This window comes from Pseudophryne corroboree, chromosome 3, assembly GCF_028390025.1.
Source record: "Pseudophryne corroboree isolate aPseCor3 chromosome 3, aPseCor3.hap2, whole genome shotgun sequence".
Taxonomy (NCBI): Eukaryota; Metazoa; Chordata; class Amphibia; order Anura; family Myobatrachidae; genus Pseudophryne; species Pseudophryne corroboree.
In genome coordinates this window covers 375,047,491-375,074,929 of record NC_086446.1, presented here as the reverse complement: position 1 = coordinate 375,074,929, position 27,439 = coordinate 375,047,491, and the positions used below count along the sequence as shown (strand labels likewise).

At 48.2% G+C, this 27,439-nt stretch overlaps 1 protein-coding gene across 2 annotated transcripts in view; it reads left to right on the top strand.

The window, feature by feature from the left end:
- The window catches only part of LOC135055640 (nucleolar transcription factor 1-B-like), a 122,681-nt gene extending 95,640 nt beyond the window's left edge, over nucleotides 1-27,041 (top strand). For both annotated transcript variants that reach the window (XM_063959937.1, XM_063959938.1), the window contains exons 5-7: nucleotides 3,239-3,394; nucleotides 3,512-3,576; nucleotides 26,623-27,041. In XM_063959937.1, coding sequence (XP_063816007.1) covers nucleotides 3,239-3,394; nucleotides 3,512-3,576; nucleotides 26,623-26,797 — 396 coding nt within the window. In that variant the 3' untranslated portion in view covers nucleotides 26,798-27,041. The remainder of the gene's footprint in view (nucleotides 1-3,238; nucleotides 3,395-3,511; nucleotides 3,577-26,622) is intronic.
- Nucleotides 27,042-27,439: the final 398 nt, after the last annotated feature.

Genomic DNA, 27,439 nt, shown 5'->3' with positions numbered 1-27,439 from the left:
CCCTTGTGTCTCCTGACTTGTCTCCCAAAGAGCGGTCTTTGGATGTGGTACGGGCTCTCTGTATCTATGTGCTTCTATTAGGAAATCTGATTCTCTTTGTTTTGTTTGGGTTTCACAAACGTGGCTGGCCTGCTCACATGCAGACTTTGGCCAGATGGATTAGAATGGTGATTGCACATGCTTATGTGAAGGCTGGTCTGTCCGCTCCTGCTCACATTACGGCCCATTCTACTCTGTCTGTTGGACCTTCCTAGGGCGGCCCGCCGTGGTGCGCCCCTTGAACAATTGTCCAAGGCGGCTACGTGGTCCTCAGTGAACACGTTCATAAGGTTCTATGCCTTCGATACTGCCGCTTCCCAGGATGCTTCCTTTGGACGCCTGGTTCTTGTGCCCGCTACAATGCGTCCCCTCCCATAAGGAACTGCTTTAGGACATCCCCAATGTCTATCCTTGTGGAGCCCAGTGTACCCCACAGCAGAAAATGAGATTTATGGTAAGAACTTACCTTTGTTAAATCTTTCTGCGAGGTACACTGGGCTCTACAAGGCGCCCACCCTGACGCACTTAACTTCTTTGGGTTGGTATGGCATTAGCCGCTGACACTTCTCCTGTCGTGAGAGTGTGGTGTATGTAGCTACTAACTGTTGTCGTCTCTCTTCCTGCTACTGCATTGGGCTGGTTAACTAAAAACTGTGCAGGGAGGTGGGGTTATAGAGGAGGTGGCGCTGTGCATCTTGGGAACAGTCAAAGCTTTTGAGCCTGTTGGGGGGGGGGGGGGGGGAGACTGTGGGCAGGGGCATTGTTGTGATGGAAAAGGGCACCACATGGGCAAGTTCTTGGACTGTGGGCAGGTGCATTGTTGTGATGGAAAAGGGCACCGCAAGGGCAAGTTCTTGGACTTTGCCTGGTGATGTCTTCCAGCACGTCCCTAGTGACAGTGCACTGCTGCACAAATGTTACGGTAGCTACATTACCCTTTTTGGCCACAAACAGCCATCATCTGCTTGGCCATGCTGTGCTCTTTGTTGGAACTTCTTGTGTTGGCGCACCTCCAACTGGGGTCCTACTGTCTGTTCTTTGGGTCAAAACTGTAGATCCAGGATTCAGCGCCACTGAGTATCTCCCAGACAAGGTTTTAGCGACTGCCATCAAACCTGGCCAGCATGTTGCGGTACCAAGTACTCAAACCTCCTTCTGCTTAAGTCAACTGATAGGGCACCCAGCATGGAGAAACCTTGATTAGGCCAAGCTTTTTGTGGAGTATCAAGCGAATTGATCCTGATGAGATGCCAATCTCCTCAAACTGGGCCACTGGCATCCACCTCAACTATGGCCCTCACGGCAGCAACGTTATCCTCAGTGATGGCAGACACGGGTTAGCCGCAGAGCTCCTCGTCTTTTAGGCAGTCTCCCGTGCCACAATTCTGCCCCTCACTCGCACAGTGGTTTGGGGAGGTGCTTCTTCCCCAAAAGCAGCTTACAGTCGGTCAAAACACCTACTGCTGTTGCAGACCACTCTTGTTGAAGATCGTGGCTCTCCAGTGGCCTCTGTTGAGCTTCAGAACTAGTTTGTGAAGGACGTAAAAATGCTGACTTTCATTGGTGTTCAGTGCTGCTTGTATAGGGTTCTGTGCCTTGACATTCCACAAGAACTTCAGTCAGATTACAGTTCACAACCAGTCGGTCAGATCGTGGGCCAGATGCATCATCGCTTGGAAAGTGATAAAATGGAGAGTAAAAAAGTACCAGCCAATCAGCTCCTAACTGCCATTTTTTCAAACACTGTGACATGGCAGTTAGGAGCTGATTGGCTGGTACTTTTTCACACTCCATTTTATCACTTTCCAAGCGATGATGCATCTAGCCCCGTGTCTACTCTTATGCATTGCACATCCAGAAGCTTATTACACGCCTTGTTTATTAGTTCAATTATTTACTTTACTTGAATTATGAAGTCTAGTTTGTATATATAAAACATATTGCATCCTGAAATGATATACAATGATATTTGTGGGATTTGCAGATAAATTACCCTACAGCATATTCCTGCTATCTTATTTAATACACTTTCAGCATGATTTTACTATAAAATAAGTTACAAAATATTAATTAATTCTAGGTTGGTTTAATCTAGTACATATTCATATTAAAATATTAGTAACCATTTTAAATTTACTTCTTACTGTAACTTTTTAAAAATTAGTAAAGATTTCTCTTCCAAAACCATGTGATACTAATTGATTTGGTCATTTTGTAAATTGTAGTCAAAAACTCTATTGGCTTCAGTGTATAAGTAGCCCACCACAGGGCAGAAGAGGGTTGTATCATGAAAGTATTGATCATGACAATGTAAAGGTCTCAAGCTCATTGTAGCAAATATGATCCAGTTGGTGGGATTAAGCAGTTCACATATAGCCCCCCTGACTAGTCATCTTACGGACTTAATTTAAAGTGTATGGATGTTTTGAATGGAGACTGATTTGATTTTATACACTGTCGTATGTGTAGCTAGCCAGCATTGCTGTTTGTGCTATGTAAATAGGTTAGATTTAGTATAATTGTCAGAATTAGGCAACTGCATGCAGTTATGATGCAAAAGAGAAAAATACGATCACATTTTTAGCAAGATTCTATTCTGCATTTGATTTCCCTGCCGCTATACTGTAGCTCTGACTAGAGCTGTTCAATTAGAGCCGCTATCCTGCGCGGTAAGCCCAAGAGGGTGCATTTAACATGGGTGATATTTTTTCTTTCCTTGCCGCCTCTGGAGCTGCGAGAGAAAAAAAATTGTGTTTATTGCATCTTCTAGGGCTTACCATGTAAGGGAACCCAGAAATTCCAGGCACTTAAGCCGCTGGTTGTGGGTTTACCGCAAGTCCAGAGCTTTAGTTGTGTGGTAAACCCCGGCTAATTGAATCAGGATGTGGTCAGAATCCAAACACACAATGCAGACTGTTCCTGGCGGTATTAGAGGGATGGTTAGGCTGCTGGGTGGGGGCCTATTAGGGTTAGGTTGTGGGGAAAAATGGCTTAGTGTAAGAATACTCACGGGGATCTGCTGGCATTGTGATCGTCTGGATTCTGACCATCGGATCCTGACTGCCGGCATATCGTACTTAACCCATTATTGAATCTGCCCATTAATGTTTCTCATTACATTACCTCTTTTTACCTAATTTATGTTTCTATGAAGAAGTAATTATTTACTTGATGCATATTTTCTATCGCAACCCTACAGTATCATCCAGATTTTCCCAAGAAGCCCCTGACACCGTATTTCAGCTTCTTCATTGAGAACATAAAACAATATGAGACGATGCATCCAGAGTTGAGTCATGCTGAACGACACAAGATGTTGTCCCTAATATTTAAAGAGCTACCAGAGGAAAAGAAGGTACAGTATTAGGTGGCAAGTGAGATTTCTAGACAAGAGGCTGTGGGGTTGGGAGAAGAAGAGAAACAGAAGACTTGTTGCTGTGTAGTTGACCCAGATGTTCTATTTCCTTTCCAGAAGAACTACATAGAAAAGTATGATAGGGAGAAGCAAGAGTTTGACAGGAACTTGGACAAATTCCGGTGACTATTTTCTGTGTATATATATGTGTGTGTGTGTGTGTGTGTGTGTGTGTATATGTAAGTACATTGGCTGTGCATTGCTTTAAAAAAAATAAAAATAAAAAAATAAATAAAAAAAAAAGGTGCACAGAAAAAAGTTACATATGCGCCCATATGAGTGTGCGTCTGGTTCGCCATCGTAATCAATGTTTTATTTTAAGCTGCCCTATTCTAGGGACAAACTATACACATGCAAACAGCCAAATTTTATAGCTTGTCTAGCTCTGCATCTGCGTGAACGCACAGTCACCATACTTTGCTTTGTTAACGCCCAGTTTCGCCTGTCAGGTTCGCAGTTGTAAACATAGTAGAAATACCTATTTCTCTAACGTCCTAGTGGATGCTGGGGACTCCGTAAGGACCATGGGGAATAGATGGGCTCCGCAGGAGACTGGGCACTCTAAAGAAAGATTTAGTACTACCTAGTGTGCTCTGGCTCCTCCCTCTATGCCCCTCCTCCAGACCTCAGTTAGAATCTGTGCCCGGCCAGAGCTGGGTGCTTTTAGTGGGCTCTCCTGAGCTTGCTTAGAAGAAAGTATTTTAGTTTCGGTTTTTTATTTTCAGAGAGCTTCTGCTGGCAACAGACTCTCTGCTACGTGGGACTGAGGGGAGAGAAGCAAACCTACTAACTGAGGCTAGGTTGCGCTTCTTAGGCTACTGGACACCATTAGCTCCAGAGGGATCGAACACTGGTAACTAACCTTTATCGACCGTTCCCGGAGCTGCGCCGCCGTCCCCCTCGCAGAGCCAGAAGTACAGAAGCAGCAGAAGCATGAAGACTTCAAAATCGGCGGCAGAAGACTCCTGTCTTCACTTAAGGTAGCGCACAGCACTGCAGCTGTGCGCCATTGCTCCCGCAGCACACCCGCACACTCCGGTCACTGTAGGGTGCAGGGGGGGGCGCCCTGGGCAGCAATTAAGGTACCTTTTGGCAAAATAATACATATATCCAGTCAGGCACTGGATGGATATATGTTCGAGCCCCCGCCATTTTTTACACATAGAAGCGGGACAGAAGCCTGCCGCTGAGGGGGCGGGGCCTTCTTCCTCAGCACACCAGCGCCATTTTCTCTATACAGCTCCGCTGGAAAGACGCTCCCCAGGCTCTCCCCTGCAGTATCCAGGTGCAAAAAGGGTAAAAAAGAGAGGGGGGGCACATAAATTTAGGCGCAAATTATTACAAACAGCAGCTACTGGGTAAACACTAAATTAGTGTAATCCCTGGGTTATATAGCGCTGGGGTGTGTGCTGGCATACTCTCTCTCTGTCTCCCCAAAAGCCTTTGTGGGGTCCTGTCCTCAGTCAGAGCATTCCCTGTGTGTGCGGTGTGTCGGTGCGTCAGTGTCGACATGTTTGATGAGGAAGGATATGTGGAGGCAGAACAAGTGCAGATGAATGAGGTGTCGCAGCCGACGGTGCCGACACCTGATTGGATGGATATGTGGAAGGTGTTAAATGATAATGTAAGCTCCTTGCATAACATGTTGGATAAAGCTGTAGCCTTGGGACAGTCAGGGTCTCAACCCATGCCTGATCCTACAATGCAGAGGCCGTCAGGGTCTCGCAAGCGCCCACTATCCCAGATGGTTGACACAGATGCCGACACGGAGTCTGACTCCAGTGTCGATGACGATGGTGCAAAGTTGCAGCCTAAAATGACTAAAGCCGTCCGCTACATGATTATAGCAATGAAGGATATATTGCACATATCAGAGGAAAACCCCTGTCCCTGACAAGAGGGTTTATATGTATGGGGAGAAAAAGCAAGAAGTGACTTTTCCCCCTTCACATGAATTAAATGAATTATGTGAAAAAGCGTGGGATTCCCCTGATAGGAAAGTAGTAATTTCCAAGAGATTACTGATGGCGTATCCTTTCCCGCCAACGGACAGGTTACGCTGGGAATCCTCCCCTAGGGTAGACAAGGCGTTGACACGCTTATCTAAGAGGGTGGCCCTGCCGTTTCAGGATACGGCCGCCCTAAAGGATCCTGCGGATAGAAAGCAGGAAGCTATCCTGAAGTCTGTTTATACACATTCTGGTACTCTACTGAGGCCAGCAATTGCTTCGGCCTGGATGTGTACTGCTGTAGCAGCATGGACTGATAATCTCTCGGAGGAGATAGATACCCTGGACAGGGAAACTGTTCTACTGACCCTGGGACATATCAAGGACGCTGTCCTATATATGCGCAATGCCCAGAGGGACATTTGCCTGCTGGGCTCTAGAATAAACGCAATGTCCATTTCTGCCAGAAGGGTCTTATGGACTCGGCAATGAACAGGGGATGCCGACTCTAAAAAACACATGGAGGTTTTGCCTTATAAGGGTGAGGAATTATTTGGGGACGGTCTCTCGGACCTAGTTTCCACTGCTACGGCAGGGAAGTCAAATTTCTTGCCTTATGTTCCCTCACAGCCGAAGAAAGCACCGTATTACCAAATGCAGTCCTTTCGTTTGCAAAAGAGCAAGAAAGTCAGAGGGGCATCCTTTCTTGCCAGAGGCGGTGGTATAGGAAAAAAGCTGCACCATGCAGCTAGTTCCCAGGAACAGAAGTCCTCCCCGGCTTCCACTAAATCCACCGCATGACGCTGGGGCTCCACAGGCGGAGCCAGGAGCGGTGGGGGCGCGTCTCCGAAATTTCAGCCACCAGTGGGTTCGCTCACAGGTGGATCCTTGGGCTATACAAATTGTGTCTCAGGGATACAAGCTGGAGTTCGAAGTGTCGCCCCATCACCGTTACCTAAAATCGGCCTTGCCAGCTTCCCCCATGGAAAGGGAGGTAGTGCTGGCAGCAATTCACAAGCTATACCTCCAGCAGGTGGTAGTAAAGGTTACCCTCCTTCAACAGGGAAGGGGTTACTATTCCACTATGTTTGTGGTACCGAAACTGGACGGTTCGGTCAGACCCATCTTGAATTTAAAATCCCTGAATATTTATCTGAGGAAATTCAAGTTCAAAATGGAATCGCTCAGAGCGGTCATTGCAAGCCTGGAAGAGGGGGATTTCATGGTGTCTCTGGACATCAAGGATGCTTACTTGCATGTCCCCATTTATCCGCCTCATCAAGAGTACCTCAGGTTTGTGGTACAGGACTGTCATTACCAATTCCAGACGCTGCCGTTTGGCCTGTCCACGGCACCGAGAATATTTACCAAGGTGATGGCAGAGATGATGGTGCTCCTTCGGAAGCAAGGAGTTACAATTATCCCATACTTGGACGATCTCCTCATAAAGGCGAGGTCCAGGGAGCAGTTACTGATCAGCGTAGCGCACACTCAGGAAGTGTTGCGGCAGCACGGCTGGATTCTGAATATTTCAAAGTTGCAGCTGATCCCTACGAAGCGTCTGCCCTTCCTGGGCATGATTCTGGATACAGGCCAGAAGAAGGTTTTTCTACCGGAGGTGAAGGCTCAGGAGCTCGCGACTCTGGTCAGGGACCTCCTGAAACCAAAACAGGTGTCGGTGCATCACTGCACGCGAGTCCTGGGAAAGATGGTGGCGTCATACGAAGCCATTCCCTTCGGCAGGTTCCATGCCAGGATTTTTCAGTGGGATCTGTTGGACAAGTGGTCCGGATCGCATCTTCAGATGCATCGGCTGATCACCCTGTCCCCCAGGGCCAGGGTGTCTCTTCTGTGGTGGCTGCAGAGTGCTCACCTCCTCGAGGGCCGCAGGTTCGGCATACAGGACTGGGTCCTGGTGACCACGGATGCAAGCCTCCGAGGATGGGGGGCAGTCACTCAGGGAAGAAACTTCCAAGGTCTGTGGTCAAGTCAGGAGACTTGTCTGCACATAAATATCCTAGAACTAAGGGCCATATACAACGCCCTAAGCCAAGCGGAGCCTCTGCTTCGAGACCAACCAGTGCCGATTCAGTCAGACAACATCACTGCAGTGGCCCATGTCAACAGACAGGGTGGCACAAGAAGCAGGGGAGAGATGGCAGAAGCCACCATGATTCTTCGTTGGGCGGAGAATCACGTGCAAGCACTGTCAGCAGTGTTCATTCCGGGGGTCGACAACTGGGAAGCAGACTTCCTCAGCAGACACGACCTCCACCCGGGAGAGTGGGGACTTCATCAAGAAGTCTTCACGCTGATTGCAAATCGATGGGAACTCCCACAGGTGGACATGATGGCGTCACGCCTCAACAAAAAGCTAAACAGGTATTGCGCCAGGTCAAGGGACCCTCAGGCGATGGCTGTGGACGCACTAGTAACACCATGGGTGTTCCAGTCGGTCTATGTGTTTCCTCCTCTTCCTCTCATACCCAAGGTGCTGAGAATTGTAAGAAAAAGAGGAGTGAGAACAATATTCATTGCTCCGGATTGGCCAAGAAGGACTTGGTACCCGGAACTGCAAGAAATGCTCACAGAGGACCCGTGGCCTCTGCCTCTCAGACAGGACCTGTTGCAACAAGGGCCCTGTCTGTTCCAAGACTTACCGTGGCTGCGTTTGACGGCATGGCGGTTGAACGCCGGATCCTAGCGAAAAAGGGCATTCCGGATGAAGTTATTCCTACGCTGATAAAGGCTAGGAAAGACGTGACAGCAAAACATTATCACCGTATATGGCGAAAATATGTTGCTTGGTGTGAGGCCAGGAAGGCCCCTACAGAGGAATTCCAGCTGGGTCGATTCCTGCACTTCCTACAGTCAGAAGTGACTATGGTCCTAAAATTAGGATCCATAAAGGTCCAGATTTCGGCCCTATCCATTTTCTTTCAAAAGGAACTGGCTTCACTGCCTGAGGTTCAGACGTTTGTTAAGGGAGTGCTGCATATTCAGCCCCCTTTTGTGGCACCTTGGGATCTTAACGTGGTCTTGGGTTTCCTGAAATCTCACTGGTTTGAGCCACTTAAGACCGTGGAGCTAAAGTATCTCACATGGAAAGTGGTCATGCTGTTGGCCTTAGCGTCGGCTAGGCGTGTGTCAGAATTGGCAGCTTTGTCATGTAAAAGCCCCTATCTGGTTTTTCATATGGACAGGGCAGAATTGCGGACTCGTCCGCAATTTCTACCAAAGGTTGTGAATTCGTTTCATTTGAACCAACCTATTGTGGTGCCTGCGGCTACTCGTGACTTGGAGGATTCCAAGTTGCTGGACGTGGTCCGGGCTTTGAAGATTTATGTTAACAGAACGGCTGGTGTCAGGAAGACTGACTCGCTGTTTATCCTGTATGCATCCAACAAGCTGGGTGCTCCTGCTTCAAAGCAAACTATTGCTCGCTGGATCTGTAACACGATTCAGCAGGCTCATTCTGCGGCAGGATTGCCGCATCCGAAATCAGTGAGAAGCCCACTCCACAAGGAAGGTGGGCTCTTCTTGCGCGGCTGCCCGAGGGGTCTCGGCATTACAGCTTTGCCGAGCTGCTACTTGGTGGGGTTCAAACACATTTGCAAATTTACAAGTTTGATACCCTGGCTGAGGAGGACCTTGAGTTTGCTCATTCGGTGCTGCAGAGTCATCCGCACTCTCCCGCCCGTTTGGAGGCTTTGGTATAATCCCCATGGTCCTTCCGGAGTCCCCAGCATCCACTAGGACGTTAGAGAAAATAAGATTTTACTCACCGGTAAATCTATTTCTCGTAGTCCGTAGTGGATGCTGGGCGCCTGTCCCAAGTGCGGACTTTCTGCAATACGTGTATATAGTTATTGCTTAATAAAGGGTTATGTTATATTGGCATCCTTAGGTTGATATGTTTGTTCATACTGTTAACTGGGTAAGTTATCACAAGTTATACGGTGTGATTGGTGTGGCTGGTATGAGTCTTACCCTGGATTCCAAAATCCTTTCCTTGTAATGTCAGCTCTTCCGGGCACAGTTAACCTTAACTGAGGTCTGGAGGAGGGGCATAGAGGGAGGAGCCAGTGCACACCAGGTAGTACTAAATCTTTCTTTAGAGTGCCCATGTCTCCTGCGGAGCCCGTCTATTCCCCATGGTCCTTACGGAGTCCCCAGCATCCACTACGGACTACGAGTTTTAGATTTACCGGTGAGTAAAATCTTATTTACTCTGCATTGGCCATACTTGGGTGGGGTGTGGATTATTAGATCTACATTAAAAAGATCTACAGTCAGTAGGTCAACCACTAATGGTCGATAGGGTCAAAAGGTCGACACAAAAAGACCGTTTTCTCTTACATCCTAGGGGATACTGGGATTCCTTTTAGTACCATGGGGTATAGACTGGTACACTAGGAACCATGGGCACTACAGAAGTTTGATTGTGTGTGCTGGCTCCTTCCTCTATGCTCCTTCTACCAGACTCAGTTTAGAAAATGTAAGTTTATTTCTCTGACGTCCTAGTGGATGCTGGGGACTCCGTAAGGACCATGGGGAATAGCGGCTCCGCAGGAGACTGGGCACAACTAAGAAAGATTTAGGACTACCTGGTGTGCACTGGCTCCTCCCTCTATACCCCTCCTCCAGACCTCAGTTAGAATTTTGTGCCCGGCCGAGCTGGTTGCACACTAGAGGCTCTCCTGAGCTCTTAGAAAAGAAAGTATATTTAGGTTTTTTATTTTCAGTGAGATCTGCTGGCAACAGACTCACTGCTTCGAGGGACTGAGGGGAGAAGAAGCGAACCTACCTGCTTGCAGCTAGCTTGGGCTTCTTAGGCTACTGGACACCATTAGCTCCAGAGGGATCGAACACAGGCCCAGCCTCGGTCGTCCGGCCCCGGAGCCGCGCCGCCGTCCCCCTTGCAGAGCCAGAAGCAAGAAGAACGTCCAGAAAATCGGCGGCTGAATACTCCGGTCTTCATTAAGGTAGCGCACAGCACTGCAGCTGTGCGCCATTGCTCCCCATGCACACCACACACTCCGGTCACTGATGGGTGCAGGGCGCTGGGGGGGGGGGGCGCCCTGGGCTGCAATAAAAATACCTTAGCTTGGTAAAAAAAACACATAATATAGTCAGTAAGACTATATATGTGTAAAATCCCCTGCCAAAAATATCCTGAAAAAAGCGGGAGAAGTCCGCCGTGAAGGGGGCGGGGCTATCTCCCTCAGCACACTGGCGCCTTTTCCTCTCTCAGCTCCGCTGGAAGGACACTCCCCAGGCTCTCCCCTGCAGTTTCCAGGCTCAATAGGGTAAAAAAGAGAGGGGGGGCACTAAATTTAGGCGCAAATTGTGTATTATAGCAGCTATAGGGGAAAAATCACTGTGTGTAGTGTGTATCCCTGCATTATATAGCGCTCTGGTGTGTGCTGGCATACTCTCTCTCTATCTCCCCAAAGGACTTTGTGGGGTCCTGTCCTCAGTCAGAGCATTCCCTGTGTGTGTGCGGTGTGTCGGTACGGCTGTGTCGACATGTTTGATGAGGAGGCTTATGTGGAGGCGGAGCAGGTGCCGATAAATGTGATGTCACCCCCTGCGGGGTCGACACCTGAATGGATGGACATGTGGAAGGAATTACGTGACAGTGTCAACTCCTTACATAAAAGGTTTGACGACATAGCAGATGTGGGACAGCCGGCTGCTCATCCCGTGCTTGCCCAGGCGTCTCAAAAGCCATCAGGGGCTCTAAAACGCCCACTACCTCAGATGGCAGACACAGATGTCGACACGGATACTGACTCCAGTGTCGACGACGATGAGACTAGTGTACATTCCAATAGAGCCACTCGTTATATGATTACGGCAATGAAAAATGTGTTGCACATTTCTGATATTACCCCAGGTACCACAAAAAAGGGTATTATGTTTGGGGAGAAAAAGCTACCAGTGGTTTTTCCCCCATCTGATGAATTAAATGAAGTGTGTGAAGAAGCGTGGGCTTCCCCCGATAAGAAACTGGTAATTTCTAAAAAGTTACTAATGGCGTTCCCTTTCCCGCCAGAGGACAGGTCACGTTGGGAGACATCCCCTAGGGTGGATAAAGCGCTCACACGTCTGTCAAAAAAGGTGGCACTGCCGTCTCCGGACACGGCCGCCCTAAAGGAGCCTGCTGATAGGAAGCAGGAGGCTATCCTGAAGTCTGTATATACACACTCAGGAATTATACTGAGACCGGCTATTGCTTCAGCATGGATGTGCAGTGCTGCAGCTGCGTGGTCAGATTCCCTGTTGGAAAACATTGATACCCTAGACAGGGACACTATATTGCTAACCGTAGAGCATTTTAAAGACGCTGTCTTTTACATGAGATGCACAGAGGGATATTTGCCGGCTGGCATCTAAAATAAGTGCAATGTCCATTTCTGCAGGAGGGGTTTATGGACTCGGCAGTGGACAGGGGATGCAGATTCTAAAAGGCACATGGAAGTTTTGCCTTACAAGGGTGAGGAGTTGTTTGGGGATGGTCTCGGACCTCGTTTCCACAGCGACAGCTGGGAAGTCAGCATTTTTACCCCATGTTCCCTCACAGCAAAAGAAAGCACCGTATTATCAGGTACAGTCCTTTCGGCCCCAGAAAGGCAAGCGGGTTAGAGGCGCGTCCTTTCTGCCCAGAGGCAGAGGTAGAGGGAAAAAGCTGCAACATACAGCCAGTTCCCAGGAACAAAAGTCCTCCCCCGCTTCCTCTAAGTCCACCGCATGACGCTGGGGCTCCACAGGCGGAGCCAGGTACGGTGGGGGCCCGTCTCAAGAACTTCAGCAACCAGTGGGCTCGCTCACGGGTGGATCCCTGGATTCTACAGGTAGTATCTCAGGGGTACAAGCTGGAATTCAAGACGTCTCCCCCTCGCAGTTTCCTCAAATCTGCCTTGCCAACAGCTCCCCCGGACAGGGAGGCAGTGCTGGAGGCAATTCACAAGCTGTATTCGCAGCAGGTGATAGTCAAGGTACCCCTCCTTCAACAAGGAAGAGTTACTATTCCACAATGTTTGAGGTACGGTTCGGTGAGACCCATTTTAAATTTGAAATCCTTGAACACCTATATAAAAAGGTTCAAGTTAAAGATGGAATCGCTCAGGGCGGTTATTTCAAGCCTGGAGGAAGGGGATTACATGGTATCACTGGACATCAAGGATGCTTACCTACATGTCCCCATTTACCTTCCTCACCAGGTGTACCTCAGATTTGTGGTACAGGACTGTCATTACCAATTCCAGACGTTGCCGTTTGGTCTGTCCACGGCACCGAGGATATTTACCAAGGTAATGGCCGAAATGATGATACTCCTTCGAAAAAAGGGAGTTTTAATTATCCCGTACTTGGACGATCTCCTTATAAAGGCTAGGTCCAGGGAGCAGTTGTTGGTCGGGGTAGCACTATCTCGGGAGGTGCTACAACAGCACGGTTGGATTCTGAATATTCCAAAGTCACAGCTGGTTCCTACGACACGTCTACTGTTTCTGGGGATGGTTCTGGACACAGACCAGAAAAGGGTGTTTCTCCCGGAGGAGAAAGCCAAGGAGTTGTCGTCTCTAGTCGGAGATCTCCTGAAACCAAAACAGGTCTCGGTGCATCACTGCACGCGAGTCCTGGGAAAAATGGTAGCTTCCTACGAAGCAATTCCATTCGGCAGGTTCCATGCAAGAATTTTTCAGTGGGATCTGTTGGACAAGTGGTCCGGATCCCATCTGCAGATGCATCGGCTGATAACCCTGTCTCCAAGGACCAGGGTGTCTCTGCTGTGGTGGCTGCAGAGTGCTCATCTTCTAGAGGGCCGCAGATTCGGCATACAGGACTGGGTCCTGGTGACCACGGATGCCAGCCTTTGAGGCTGGGGGGCAGTCACACAGGGAAGAAACTTCCAAGGGCTATGGTCAAGCCAGGAGATTTCCCTACACATAAATATTCTGGAATGAAGGGCCATCTGCAATGCCCTAAGTCAGGCAAGACCCCTGCTTCAAAACCAGCCGGTACTGATCCAGTCAGACAACATCACGGCGGTCGCCCATGTAAACAGACAGGGCGGCACGAGAAGCAGGACGGCGATGGCAGAAGCCACAAGGATTCTCCGATGGGCGGAAAATCACGTGATAGCACTGTCAGCAGTGTTCATTCCGGGAGTGGACAACTGGGAAGCAGACTTCCTCAGCAGGCACGACCTCCACCCGGGAGAGTGGGGACTTCATCCAGAAGTCTTCAAGTTGATTGTAAATCGAAGGGAACGGCCACAGGTGGACATGATGGCGTCCCGCCTCAACAAAAAGCTAAAAAGATATTGCGCCAGGTCAAGGGACCCTCAGGCGATAGCTGTGGACGCTAAGTGGAGAGGAGTAAGAACTAAACTTGTGGTTCCGGATTGGCCAAGAAGAGCTTGGTACCCAGAACTTCAAGAAATGATCTCAGAGGACCCATGGCCTCTGCCGCTCAGACAGGACCTGCTGCAGCAGGGGCCCTGTCTGTTCCAAGACTTACCGCGGCTGCGTTTGACGGCATGGCGGTTGAACGCCGGATCCTGAAGGAAAAGGGCATTCCGGAAGAAGTCATCCCTACGCTGATTAAAGCTAGGAAAGAAGTGACCGCAAACCATTATCACCGCATATGGCGAAAATATGTTGCGTGGTGTGAGGCCAGGAAGGCCCCAGCGGAGGAATTTCAGCTGGGCCGTTTTCTGCACTTCCTACAGTCAGGCGTGACCTATGGGCCTAAAATTGGGTTCCATTAAGGTCCAGATTTCAGCTCTATCGATTTTCTTCCAGAAAGAACTGGCTTCACTACCTGAAGTTCAGACATTTGTTAAGGGAGTGATGCATATTCAGCCCCCTTTTGTGCCCACAGTGGCACCTTGGGATCTCAACGTGGTGTTGAATTTCCTAAAGTCACATTGGTTTGAACCACTTAAAACCGTGGATTTAAAATATCTCACGTGGAAAGTGGTCATGCTGTTGGCCTTTGCTTCGGCCAGGCGTGTGTCAGAATTGGCGGCTTTATCATGTAAAAGCCCTTATCTGATTTTCCATATGGATAGGGCGGAATTGAGGACTCGTCCCCAATTTCTCCCAAAGGTGGTTTCAGCTTTTCATTTGAACCAGCCTATTGTGGTGCCTGCGGCTACTCGTGACTTGGAGGATTCCAAGTTGCTGGACGTAGTCCGGGCCCTAAAAATCTGTTTCCAGGACAGCTGGAGTCAGAAAGACTGACTCGCTATTTATCCTGCATGCACCCAATAAGTTGGGTGCGCCTGCTTCAAAGCAGACTATTGGTCGCTGGATCTGTAGCACGATCCAACTTGCACATTCTGCGGCTGGACTGCCGCATCCTAAATCTGTAAAAGCCCATTCCACGAGGAAGGTGGGCTCTTCTTGGGCGGCTGCCCGAGGGGTCTCTGCTTTACAACTTTGCCGTGCAGCTACTTGGTCGGGGTCAAACACATTTGCTTTATTCTACAAGTTTGATACCCTGGCTGAGGAGGACCTAGAGTTCGCTCATTCGGTGCTGCAGAGTCATCCGCCCGTTTGGGAGCTTTGGTATAATCCCCATGGTCCTTACGGAGTTCCCAGCATCCACTTAGGACGTTAGAGAAAATAAGATTTTACTCACCGGTAAATCTATTTCTCGTAGTCCGTAGTGGATGCTGGGCGCCCATCCCAAGTGCGGATTGTCTGCAATACTTGTATATAGTTATTGGTTAACTAAAGGGTTATTGTTGAGCCATCTGTTGAGAGGCTCAGTTATATTTCATACTTTTAACTGGGTATAGTATCACGAGTTATACGGTGTGATTGGTGTGGCTGGTATGAGTCTTACCCGGGATTCCAAATCCTTTCCTTATTGTGTCAGCTCTTCCGGGCACAGTATCCTAACTGAGGTCTGGAGGAGGGTCATAGAGGGAGGAGCCAGTGCACACCAGGTAGTCCTAAAGCTTTCTTTAGTTGTGCCCAGTCTCCTGCGGAGCCGCTATTCCCCATGGTCCTTACGGAGTTCCCAGCATCCACTACGGACTACGAGAAATAGATTTACCGGTGAGTAAATTCTTATTTTCTCTTACGTCCTAGAGGATGCTGGGGACTCCGTAAGGACCATGGGGTATAGACGGGCTCCGCAGGAGATAGGGCACCTAAAAAGAACTTTGACTGTGGGTGTGCACTGGCTCCTCCCTCTATGCCCCTCTTCCAGACCTCAGTTAGATTCTGTGCCCAGAGGAGAAAGGGTACAATGCAGAGAGCTCTCCAGAGTTTTCTGTTTTGAAGAATTTTGTTAGGTTTTTTATTTTCAGGGAGTCCTGTTGGCAACAGGCTCCCTGCATCGTGGGACTGAGGAGAGAGAAGCAGAGCTGGCTTGTCAAGTTGGGCACTGCTTATAAGGCTACTGGACACCATTAGCTCCAGAGGGAGTCTGAACACAGGTCTCACCTGGGGTTCGTCCCTGAGCCGCGCCGCCGTCCTCCTCACAGATGCCGAAGATAGAAGCCAGGTGAGTATGAGAAGGCAAAGAAGACATCAGGCGGCAGAAGACATCAGATCTTCATGAGGTAAGCGCGCAGCGGTAAGCTGCGCGCCATTGCTCACAGTACACACACAAGCAGGCGCTGAAGGGCGCAGGGGGGGCACCCTAGGCAGCAAGTTTCCTCATTTTTTGGCAATATAAAGCAGGATTAGGCTGTGGGACAGTAAATCCTAAAATCCCCCGCCATTTTTTATATAAGATTACTGGGACCGAAGCCCGCCGTCGGGTGGGCGGGGCTTGATCCTCAGCACTAACCAGCGCCATTTTCGCCACAGAAACTGCATGAGGAAACGCTGGCTCCCTGATCTCTCCCCTGCTGAACTTCACAGGCTGGAAAAAAGAGGAGGGGGGCACTTTGGCGACGCAGTGAGTGGGAATTAAGGAGATTATATATATATATATATATATATATATATATATATATATATATATATATATATATATATATATATATATATATATATATATATATATATATATATATAATATAATTCCAGTGTTTTTAAGCGCTGGGTGTGTGCTGGCATACTCTCTCTCTCTCTCTCCTAAGGGCCTGGTTGGGGTTTTGTCCCCTTATAGGTTCATCCCTGTGTGTGTGGGGTGTCGGTACGTGTGTGTCGACATGTCTGAGGCGGAAGGCTTCTCCAAGGAGGAGGTGGAGCAAATTAGTGGTGTGTCCCCGTCGGTTGTGTTGACTCAGGATTGGATGGACATATGGCATATGTTGAATGCAAGTGTGGCATCTTTACATAAAAGGCTTGATAAGGCTGAATTAGGGGGGACATCAGGGGGTCAATCCTCTGATTGGACCGACTCACAGGGCCCGTCGGGGTCTCAAAAGCGTCCCTTAACACAAGACACTACTACCGACACGGATTCTGATTCCAGTGTCGACTATGACTAAGTAAAATTGCACCCTAGGGTGACTAAAACCATTCAGTGTATGATTGTGGCAATAAGGGATGTGTTGCATATTGAGGATGAACCCTCGGTCCCCGACACAAGGGTACACATGTTTAAGGAAAAGAAACAGATTATTAATTTTACCACATCTCATGAATTAAATGATTTCTTTGGAAAAGCTTGGGAGACTCCGGAAAAGAGACCGCAGATCCCCAAAAGAATTTATATGGCATACCCCTTCCCTAAACAGGACAGGGAGATTTGGGAATCACCCCCCACTGTGGACAAGGCCCTGACGCACTTGTCCAAGAAAGTGGCGCTACCGTCTCCTGACACAGCGGCCCTTAAGGACCCTGCAGATCGCAGGCCAGAAACTACCTTAAAGTGTATTTATTCTCATACGGGTGCTGTGCTAAGACCGACAATTGCGTCGGCATGGGTGTAGCGCAATTGCAGTTTGGATAGATGAGCTGACAGATAAATTTGATAATATGGATAAGGATACTATATTGTTAACTCTAGCCCATATAAAAGACGCAGTCTTATTTATGAGGGATGCTCAAAGGGACATTGGATTGCTAGCTTCTAGGGCCAATGCCATGTCTATCTCGGCGAGAAGATCCTTATGGACTCGCCAATGGACGGGTGATGCGGATTCCAAAAAACATATGGAAGTACTACCCTATAAGGGAGATGTATTGTATTGTTTGGGGATGTGCTGACGGACCTGGTTTCCACAGCTACAGCAGGTAAATCAAATTTTTTACCATATATTCCCCAACAGCAAAAGAAAGTACCACCCTATCAGATGCAATCCTTTCGGTCGCACAAGTCCAGAAAAGGTCGGGGATCCTCTTTCCTCGCCATAGGCAAGGGCAGAGGCAAAAGAGCACCTGCTTTAGCAGGTGCCCAGGAACAAAAGTCCTCCCCGGCTGCTCCAAAACCCACAGCATGACGCTGGGGCTCCCCTGAGGGAGTCCGCACCGGTTGGGGCACGTCTTCGACTTTTCAGTCAGGCCTGGGTCAGATCAGACCTGAATCCCTGGGTGTTGGAAATAGTTTCCCAGGGTTACAAACTGGAATTCGAGGAGGTGCCCCCGTGCTGATTTTTCAAATCGGCCCTACCAGCTTCCACATCGGAAAGGGATGTAGTGTTAGCTGCAATTCAAACACTGTGTATGCAGCAAGTGATAATCAAGGTTCCCCTGCATTAGCAGGGAAGAGGTTACTACTCAACCCTATTGTGGTCCCGAAACTGTTCGGTCAGACCTATTTTGAATCTGAAATCCCGAAACCTGTACATAAAAAGTTTCAAATTCAAAATGGAATCACTCAGAGCGATAATAGCCAACATGGAGGAGGGGGAGTTTATGGTGTCTCTGGACATAAAGGATGCGTACCTTCATGTCCCCATATATGCCCCCCATCAGGAATACCTGTGATTCGCTGTACAGGATTGTCATTACCAATTTCAGACGTTGCCGTTTGGACTTTCCACGGCCCCTTGGATTTTCACCAAGATAATGGCGGAAATGATGGTGGTCCTGCGCAAGCATGGAGTCACAATTATCCCATACTTGGACGATCTCCTGATAAAAGCGAGATCAAGAGAGAAATTGCTGAGCAGTGTGGCGCTCTCTCTGAGAGTTCTCCAGCAACACTGTTGGATTCCTTAATCTACCGAAGTCACAGTTGATTCTGACAACTCGACTACCGTTCCTAGGTATGATACTGGATACGGAACAAATGAAGGTCTTCCTCCCAATAGAGAAAGCCCAGGACATCCAGAACCGGGTCAGAGACCTGCTAAAACCGAAAAGGGTGTACGTTCACCAATGCACTCGAGTTCTGGGAAAAATGGTGGCGGCCTACGAGGCCATTCCCTTTGGAAGGTTCCATGCAAGGACTTTTCAATGGGACCTTCTGGACAAGTGTCTCTCCTGTGGTGGTTGCAAAGTGCTCACCTGCTGGAGGGTCGCAGGTTCGGAATTCAGGATTGGATCCTGGTTACCACGGACGCGAGCCTCCGAGGATTGGGAGCGGTCACACAGGGAAAAAAATTTCAGGGACTTTGGTCAGACCAGGGGTCCTGTCTACACATCAATGTGTTGGAACTCGGGACCATTTACAACGGCCTTCGACAAGCAGAGAGTCTTCTTCGAAACCTACCGGTTCTGATTCAATCAGACAATGTCACAGCAGGGGCTCATGTGAACCACCAAGGCGGGACAAGAAGCAGAGTCGCGATGGCGGAAGCCACCAGGATTCTTCGCTGGGCGGAAAATCATGTAAGCGCTCTGTCGGCTGTCTTCATTCCGGGAGTGGACAACTGGGAAGCAGACTTCCTCAGCAGACACGATCTCCATCAAGGAGAGTGGGGACTTCATCAAGAAGTCTTTGCAGACATAACACGTCTTTGGGGAACTCCTCAAATAGACATGATGGCGTCACGCCTCAACAAAAAGCTTTGGAGGTATTGTGCCAGGTCTCGGGACCCTCAGGCAGTGGCAGTAGACGCTCTGATAACACTGTGGGTGTTCAAATTGGTCTACGTGTTTCCTCCTCTTCCTCTCATCACAAAAGTGTTGAGGATCATAAGGCAAAGAATAGTACAGACGATACTCGTTGTCCCAGACTGGCCTCGAAGGGCCTGGTACTCAGATCTACAAGAGAGGCTCACAGGAGATCCCTGGCCTCTTCCTCTGAGGGAAGACCTGTTGCAACAGGGGCCCTGTGTATTTCAAGACTTACCGCGGTTACGTTTGATGGCATGGCGGTTGAACGCCGAATCCTAGCGAAAAAGGGGATTCTGGAAGATGTCATCCCTACTTTAATAAAGGCTAGGAAGGAGGTGACGGTTAAGCGTTATCACCGTATCTGGCGAAAGTATGTGTCTTGGTGTGAGACCAAGAATGCACCTACGGAAGATTTTCATCTGGGTCGTTTTCTCCACTTCCTACAGACAGGAGTGGATATGGGCCTGAAATTAGGCTCTGTTAAGGTACAGATTTCGTCCCTCTCCATTTTCTTTCAGAAGGAATTGGCTTCTCTTCCAGAAGTCCAGACGTTTGTTAAGGGAGTGCTGCACATCCAGCCTCCTTTTGTGCCTCCAGTGGCACCGTGGGACCACAACGTGGTGTTGCAGAAGGTGGTCATGTTGTTGGCCTTGGCATCAGCAAGACGAGTGTCAGAATTGGCGGCTTTGTCACACAAAAGCCTCTACTTGATTTTTCATGTGGATCGAGCTGAATTGAGGACACGTCCGCAATTTTTGCCTAAGGTGGTTTCTTCATTCCATGTGAATCATCAACCTATTGTGGTGCCTGTGGCTACAAGTGACCTGGAGGATTCCAGATCCCTGGACGCAGTCAGGGCCTTAAAGATTTATGTAGCCAGGACGGCTAGAATCAGGAGAACAGAGGCTCTGTTTGTCCTGTATGCTGCCAATAAGATTGGCGCACCTGCTTCGAAGCAGACTATTGCTCGCTGGATCTGTAATACGATTCAGCAGGCTCTTTCTACGGCTGGATTGCCGGTACCAAATTCGGTTAAGGCCCATTCCACTAGGAAGGTGGGCTCTTCTTGGGCGGCTGCCCGAGGCGTCTCGGCATTACAACTTTGCCGAGCGGCGACTTGGTCGGGGTCAAACACTTTTGCTAAATTCTACAAGTTTGATACCCTGGCTGATGAGGACCTAGCGTTTGCTCAGTCGATGCTGCAGAGTCATACGCACTCTCCCGCCCGATTGGATGCTTTGGTATAAACCCCATGGTCCTTAAGGAGTCCCCAGCATCCTCTAGGACGTAAGAGAAAATGAGATTTTAAACCTACCGGTAAATCTATTTCTCCTAGTCTGTAGAGGATGCTGGGCGCCCGTCCCAGTGCGGAAACTCTGCAAGACTTGTATATAGTTGTTGCTTAAATAAGGGTTTTGTTACAGTTGAAATCGGTCTTGGACCGTTGCTGTTGTTGTTCATACGGTTAACTGGTTTTGTATGATCCAGGTTACGTGGTATGCTTGGTGTGGGCTGGTATGAATCTTTCCCTTGGATTTCTAAATCCTGCCTTGTAGTGTCCATCTCCTCTGGGCACAGTTCTCTAACTGAGGTCTGGAGGAGGGGCATAGAGGAAGGTGCCAGTGCACACCCATAGTCAAAGTTCTTTTTAGGTGCCCTATCTCCTGCGGAGCCCGTCTATACCCCATGGTCCTTACGGAGTCCCCAGCATCCTCTACGGACTAGGAGAAATAGATTTACCGGTAGGTTTAAAATCTTATTTTTCAGGCAGGACTGGATGGCACCAACCTGCCTACTTCGTGGGACTTGGGGGGTGTGGGGGACATGGACGTCCCCGCTGACAGGATGCTAGCTCCTGAGGGAACTATTCGCAAGCCCCACCACGGCGAGCATACATTCCTGCAGCACGCCGCCACCCCTTACAGAGCCAGAAGAATGAAGAGTGGTGAGTACCAAGCACACAGACACATAAGCAAGTATAAAGAAGAGCGGGAAGACCGCATGCCATTGAAGGGGCGGGACTTCTCTATGAACGGATCCAGCAGCTCACAGGCGTCATTTTCCTTACTGCAGCTGAGACAGACGCTGACTGACAGGGATGCGCAGCTCTTCTGGAAAGCCTCCAGGTTACCTCAGCGGTACCAGAGGGTTATAGCAGCGGGGAGCTGTTTACTAGTGTACTAAGTCCCTAATCTAGGGACTTAACGACTCGGCTAAGCCTGGCATTAGCGATAAGGGCGCCATGTGCTGGTTCCATAGTCTTTCTCTCCCTGGAAGGGCTCTTTGTGGGTTAATTGTGCTTTTAACCTTTTCCTGTGTGTGTGCGGTCACTACTGCAGTATGTCAGGGAAAGAATGCGTTTCATGTAAGGCACAGTGTTCTTCTCCAGGGGGTTCACTAGCGCATAGATTCTCAAACTCTGTCCTCAATACTCCATACAGTGCATGTTTTGCAGGTAACCCAGCAGGTGCACAGGTGAATAAATTACTCAGACACATTTTTAAAGGTCCACAGGTGGAACCAATTATTTCACTTGTAATTCTATGCGAAGACCTGCAAAACATGCACTGTGTGGGGTCCTGAGGACCGAGTTTGAGAACCTGTGCACTAGTGTGTAGTATCCCTTCCCAGGCTAGTGGGGCAGAACCAGCATGGCTGGACTCCTCTAGGGGAATGATTTCGACCATTTCTACAAAATGATCTCATAATGAGAGAGACTCAATACTTAAGGCAGTTTATGGCTGAGTTTATGAAAAAGGACCAGCGTTTCAGTCCTCTACCATTTGTCCGCAAAAACATACCTTGACCCATATCCTGCATTCTGACTCTGATATTGAACGGTCAGAAATGGAGGTAGGTGAGGGTAAACTCACAGGGTGTAGAGGCTCTCATAGATGCTATCAGAGAAATTCTAAATATCCCTGATAAGGTGACAGGAGAGTAAGGAATCTTACTTTAATATTAAGAAAAAATTCTCAGCCACTCTTCCTGTGTCAGATGAACTAAATGCCCTTCTTGAAGTACCGTGGGTTACTCCAGATAAGAAATTTCAAATTCCTAGGCAGCTGTTATCCTCTTACTTTTCATCCTGAGTATATGAATAAAATGGGATAATCCACCGATAGTGGATGCGTCAGTCTCCAGGCTCTCAAGTAAAAATGTACTACCTGTGCCTGGTGCAGCCTCCCTAAAAGGTGTGGCTGATCACAAGATTGAGACTACGCACAAATCTTTGTATACTGTTGCCGGGGCGGCCCAGAGACCCGCTATAGCATGTGGGTGGATTACAAAAGCCATTGCTAAATGGACAGGTATTTTAATTGAGGGGTTAGACACCTTACCTCGAGGAAATTATCTTGCTCCAGCAATATATACAAGACTCTGCGAACTTTATGGTGGAAGCCATAAAAGAAATAGGTTTGCTTAATGCACGCACTACAACTTTGGCAGTGTTGGCACACAGGGGATTATGGCTACATCAGTGGACTGCTGACGCGGACTCCAGGAAAGGAGTGGAAGGCCTACCTTTCACAGGAGAGGCCTTATTCGTAGATGAACTCGACAAATGGATCTCCTGAGCTACTGCGGATAAGTCCACATACCTACCTTCTGCAACTCCGCCAGTTAGGAAGACCTACTCTGAACCTAATCTACAGTCCTTTCGGACTGCCAAGTTTAGGGGCAAAGCCAGAGGTTCTTCTACCGCCACCAGAGGTACTAGAGGTAAACCACGCAAACCAGCAACTGCCGGTTCACAGGAACAGGGCTTGAGCTCTGCTTCCTCCAAAAACTTCCGCATGATGGTGGACCGCGATGCTTGGAAGAAATGAGGGTGGGAGCCCGGCTAAAATTCTTCAGTCCCATCTGGACAGGGTCGTGCCAGGATCCCTGGGTCATAGACCTTTATATCCCAGGGCTACAGACTGGAGTTCCAGGAGCTCACACCTCACAGATTCTTCAAATCAGGCTTACCAGTTTCACAAGAGGCGAGAGTAAACTTACACGACGCCATTCAAAACTGTTACAGACCCAGGTCATTGTTCCAGTTACACCTCATCTACACAACAAGGGTTACTATTCCAGCTGGTTTGTAGTACAGAAACCGGACTGTTCGGTAAGACCGATTCTGAACCTCAAGTCAACAAAATTAACCCTAGCATGAATTTGTGTGTGTACACTGGGGCAGGGACTGATATGAATGGCCAAATATTCTCTGTAAAGCGCTGTGGAATGTGTGCGCTATATAAATAACTGGTAATAAATAAATAATAAGTCATTGAACCCGTACTCAAGACTGTTCATATTCTAGATGGAGTCGTTGAGAGCGGTTATCTCAGGTCTGGAGGAGGGGGTATTCCTTGCGTCTCTGGATGTCAAGGATGCGTACCTTCACATTCCGATCTGACCGGCTTATCTACGGCTTGCACTGCAGACCTGCCATTTGGTATCTCCAGGGCACCAAGGGTGTTCACCAACGTGATGGCAGAGATGATGTTGATGCTCCACAGACAGGGAGTGAACGTAGTTCCGTACTTGGACAATCTTCTGATAAAGGCATCCAGGGAACAACTGTTGGGAAAACATTGCCTTCTCAACCAGGCTACTCCTGGATCATGGGTGGATTCTGAACCTGCCAAAATCTCACCTAGAACCAACACAGAGGCTTCAGTTCCTGGGAATGATACTGGACACAGTCTCAAGGTATTCATTCCCTTGGAAAAGGCAATGGTAATCCAGTCGATGGTTTGGGCCGTCTTGAATCCGACCCGTATCTCAGTGCATCTCTGCATACGCCTTCTGGGGGAAACGGGGCTTCTTACGAAGCAATTCAGTACGAAAGGTTTCATTCGAGGCCCTTCCAGCTGGATCTTATGGACAAATGGTCCAGATCGCATCACACATGCACCAGAGGATTCGGCTGTCACCAAAAGCCGGGATCTCCCTCCTGTGGTGGCTACAGACTTCTCACCTAGTCGAGGGTCGGAGGTCTCTGTGGATTTTGCTAACCAGACGCAAGCCTCAGAGGTTGGGGAGCAGTCACCCAGGGGGGGGGGTGCAGTTTCAGGGAAGATGGTCAAGTTAGAAAGTCATCCTTCCAATAAACATCCTGGAATTCAGGGTTATCTACAACACCCTTCTGCAGGCCTCATCTCTTCAGAATCAGGCCATTCAGGTCCAGTCGGACAATGTGACGGCGGTGACATACATAAACCGACAGGGTGGAACAAAAAGCAGAGCCGCAATGTTAGAGGTGTAAAGAATTCTCCTCTGGGTGGAAAAACACGCCGTGGCATTGTCGGCGATCTTCATTCCGGGATTAGACAACTGGGAAGCAGACTTCCTCAGCAGACACGATCTGCACCCGGGGGAATGGGGCCTCCACCCGGAGGTGTTTCGGTGGTTAACACGTTGGTGGGAGTATCCACAAATCGACATGATGGTCTCTCAACAAGAAGCTCAAGCGGTATTGTTCCAGGTCAAGGGACCCACAGGCAGCGGTAGACGCCCTGACAACTCCGTGGGTTTACCAGCTGGTGTACATGTTTCCTCCCATTCCTCTGATCCCAAGAAATCTAAAAATAATAAAAAAGGAAAAGGTTCAAGCTATCCACATTGCTCCGGACTGACCAAGAAGGGCCTGGTATGCGGATCTTCTCGAGATGCTGATAGAAGATTCGCGGCCTCTGCCTCTTCTAGAGGATCTTCTGCAGCAGGGCCTGTTCGTCTATCAAGACTTACCACGGCTACGTTTAGCGGCATGGAAGTTGAACGGTTGGTTCTAGCCAGGAGAGGGATTCCTGACCAGGTCATCCTGACTATGATCCAAGCCAGAAAGGGGGTAACGTCTAAACATTACCATCGTATTTGGAAGAAATATGTCTCTTGGTGTGAGAGCAGACACTATTCTGCGGTGGAATTTTCATCTGGGACGTTTCCAGCTTTTTCTGCAGTCGGTAGTTGACGTCGGCCTACGCCATTAAAGTTCAGATTTCGGCCTGGTCTATTTTCTTTCAGAAACAATTGGCTTCTCTCCCTGAGGTCCAGACGTTCTTTAAAAGGTGTTTTGCACTTAAATCTTTCCTTTGTGCCTCCTACGGCACCTTTTGGATCTCAGTTTGGTGCTGCAGTTTCTTCAATTGGCCTGGTTTGAACTGTTGCAAGAGGTAGACGTAAAGTACCTTACGTGGAAGACCATCACACTGTTGGCCTTGGCTTCAGCAAGACGTTTTCGTGGGTTCCGCTTTGGCGGCTGCCCAGGGTGTCTCTGCTCTACAGCTCTGCCGAGCAGCTACTTGGTCGGGGTCAAACACGTTTGCTAAGTTTTACAAGTTCGATACTTTTGACTTTAGGGACCTTCAATTTGGTCAATCAGTTCTGCAGGAACCTCAGCACTCTCCCACCCGGTTTGGGAGCTTTGGTACATACCCATGGTACTAAATGGATTCCCAGTATCCCCTAGGACGTAAGAGAAAATAGGAATTTAATTACCTACCGGTAAATTCCTTTCTCATAGTCCGAAGGGGATACTGGGCGCCCCTCCGGTGCTTCATACTTCCTGCTCTGTTACTTGGTTCAGTAATGTTGTTTGGTTCAGCTGTAGCTGTCCCTGTTTGCATATTTGGTTAGCATGGCTTTCCTCTTGTTCTGGTTAGGATTCTCATCACTTTAATTTTCTATATCCTTCTCTCAAAGTATGCCCGTCTCCTCGGGCACAGTTTCCTAGACTGAGTCTGGTAGGAGGGGCATAGAGGGAGGAGCCAGCACACACAATCAAACTTCTATAGTGCCCATGGCTTCTAGTGGACCCGTCTATACCCCATGGTACTAAATGGATTCCCAGTATCTCCTACGGACTACGAGAAAAGGATTTACCAGTAGATAATTAAAATCTTACTTTATTTTGTGTGTGTTTTGGGGTATTGTCTCTTTTCTGCCACAAACAAGCCCCATTCGTTTACTGAGTCCCCTCGCTTTGCTTGCCATGCTTCGGGCAAGGTGCCCTATTCCCAATTTTAGTCCACTTGGATGGTAAAATATGAAAAATTTTAAAAAATAAGTACCTTTTACTTGTCTACTTATTGACTGTAGACTTATTTAGTGTAGATCTGTAGACCGGATACCACTTGGGTGCACCAATTTTTGGAGCATGCTCAGTGGCAAGTTATGATATACACATGTATTCAGCTCTGCCTCAACCCCTGTATCATTTTGTTTTTAAACCAACTCTCCTTAACGTTTGCAGAGAAGAACATCCAGATCTCATGGAGAGCATGATGAATTCAAAAAGACCAGATCAAGAGACGACCAATGACTCAGAAATGGCGACGGAGGCTTGTGACGAATTGGAGACTGTGGTAGAGGCAAAACGGAAAAAAAGACAACGCCAAAGAAAAAGGAAAAAAGTTAATCCATTGTAGACCCTTTAGGATCAACTCAAAAAATATATATTCTTAATCTCTTCCGTAAATCATTTTTGTTGAAACAATTGGTGGTTGTTGCTCATACCTAAAACTATATTAAGATCTGTGTAAACTGATCTAGATGTAGGTTGTTTTTTTTTTGTTCTTTGTATTTTTTAAAAACTATTTGAGAAGGGTAAAGATATACACAGTATACCAGTGCAAACAGCATGCATTCGAGAATAAAGTTTCCCATTACGAATGTCTCTGGTTGTGTACATAAATAATGTAAACACTTAACCTACAGGAAAATGCCAATATTTACATAATAGATACTTTCTTGTTTCTTTAAGTTGGTGGGAGTATGAAAAAAAAAGACAAGTAGAGTGGAGTTATACGGGTGGAAAGGCCAAAAATGAGGATGGAAAAGGGAATTGGCAAAATGTGTTGGTATTTTGGGGAAGATTTTTTCCCCCAAGACAATGTTTTATTAATAGAAAGGTTGAAATTTTGGGAAATAAAGGAACAGTCCTTAGGACACACTTACAATGGCTTATTAGAAAGGTAAATGAGTGGCCCAAAGAGCTGAAACTTTACATAAGGAAGAGATGAACATTTACTTGCAAGTTGGTGAAAAATAGACTTTAAGCTTGGAACATG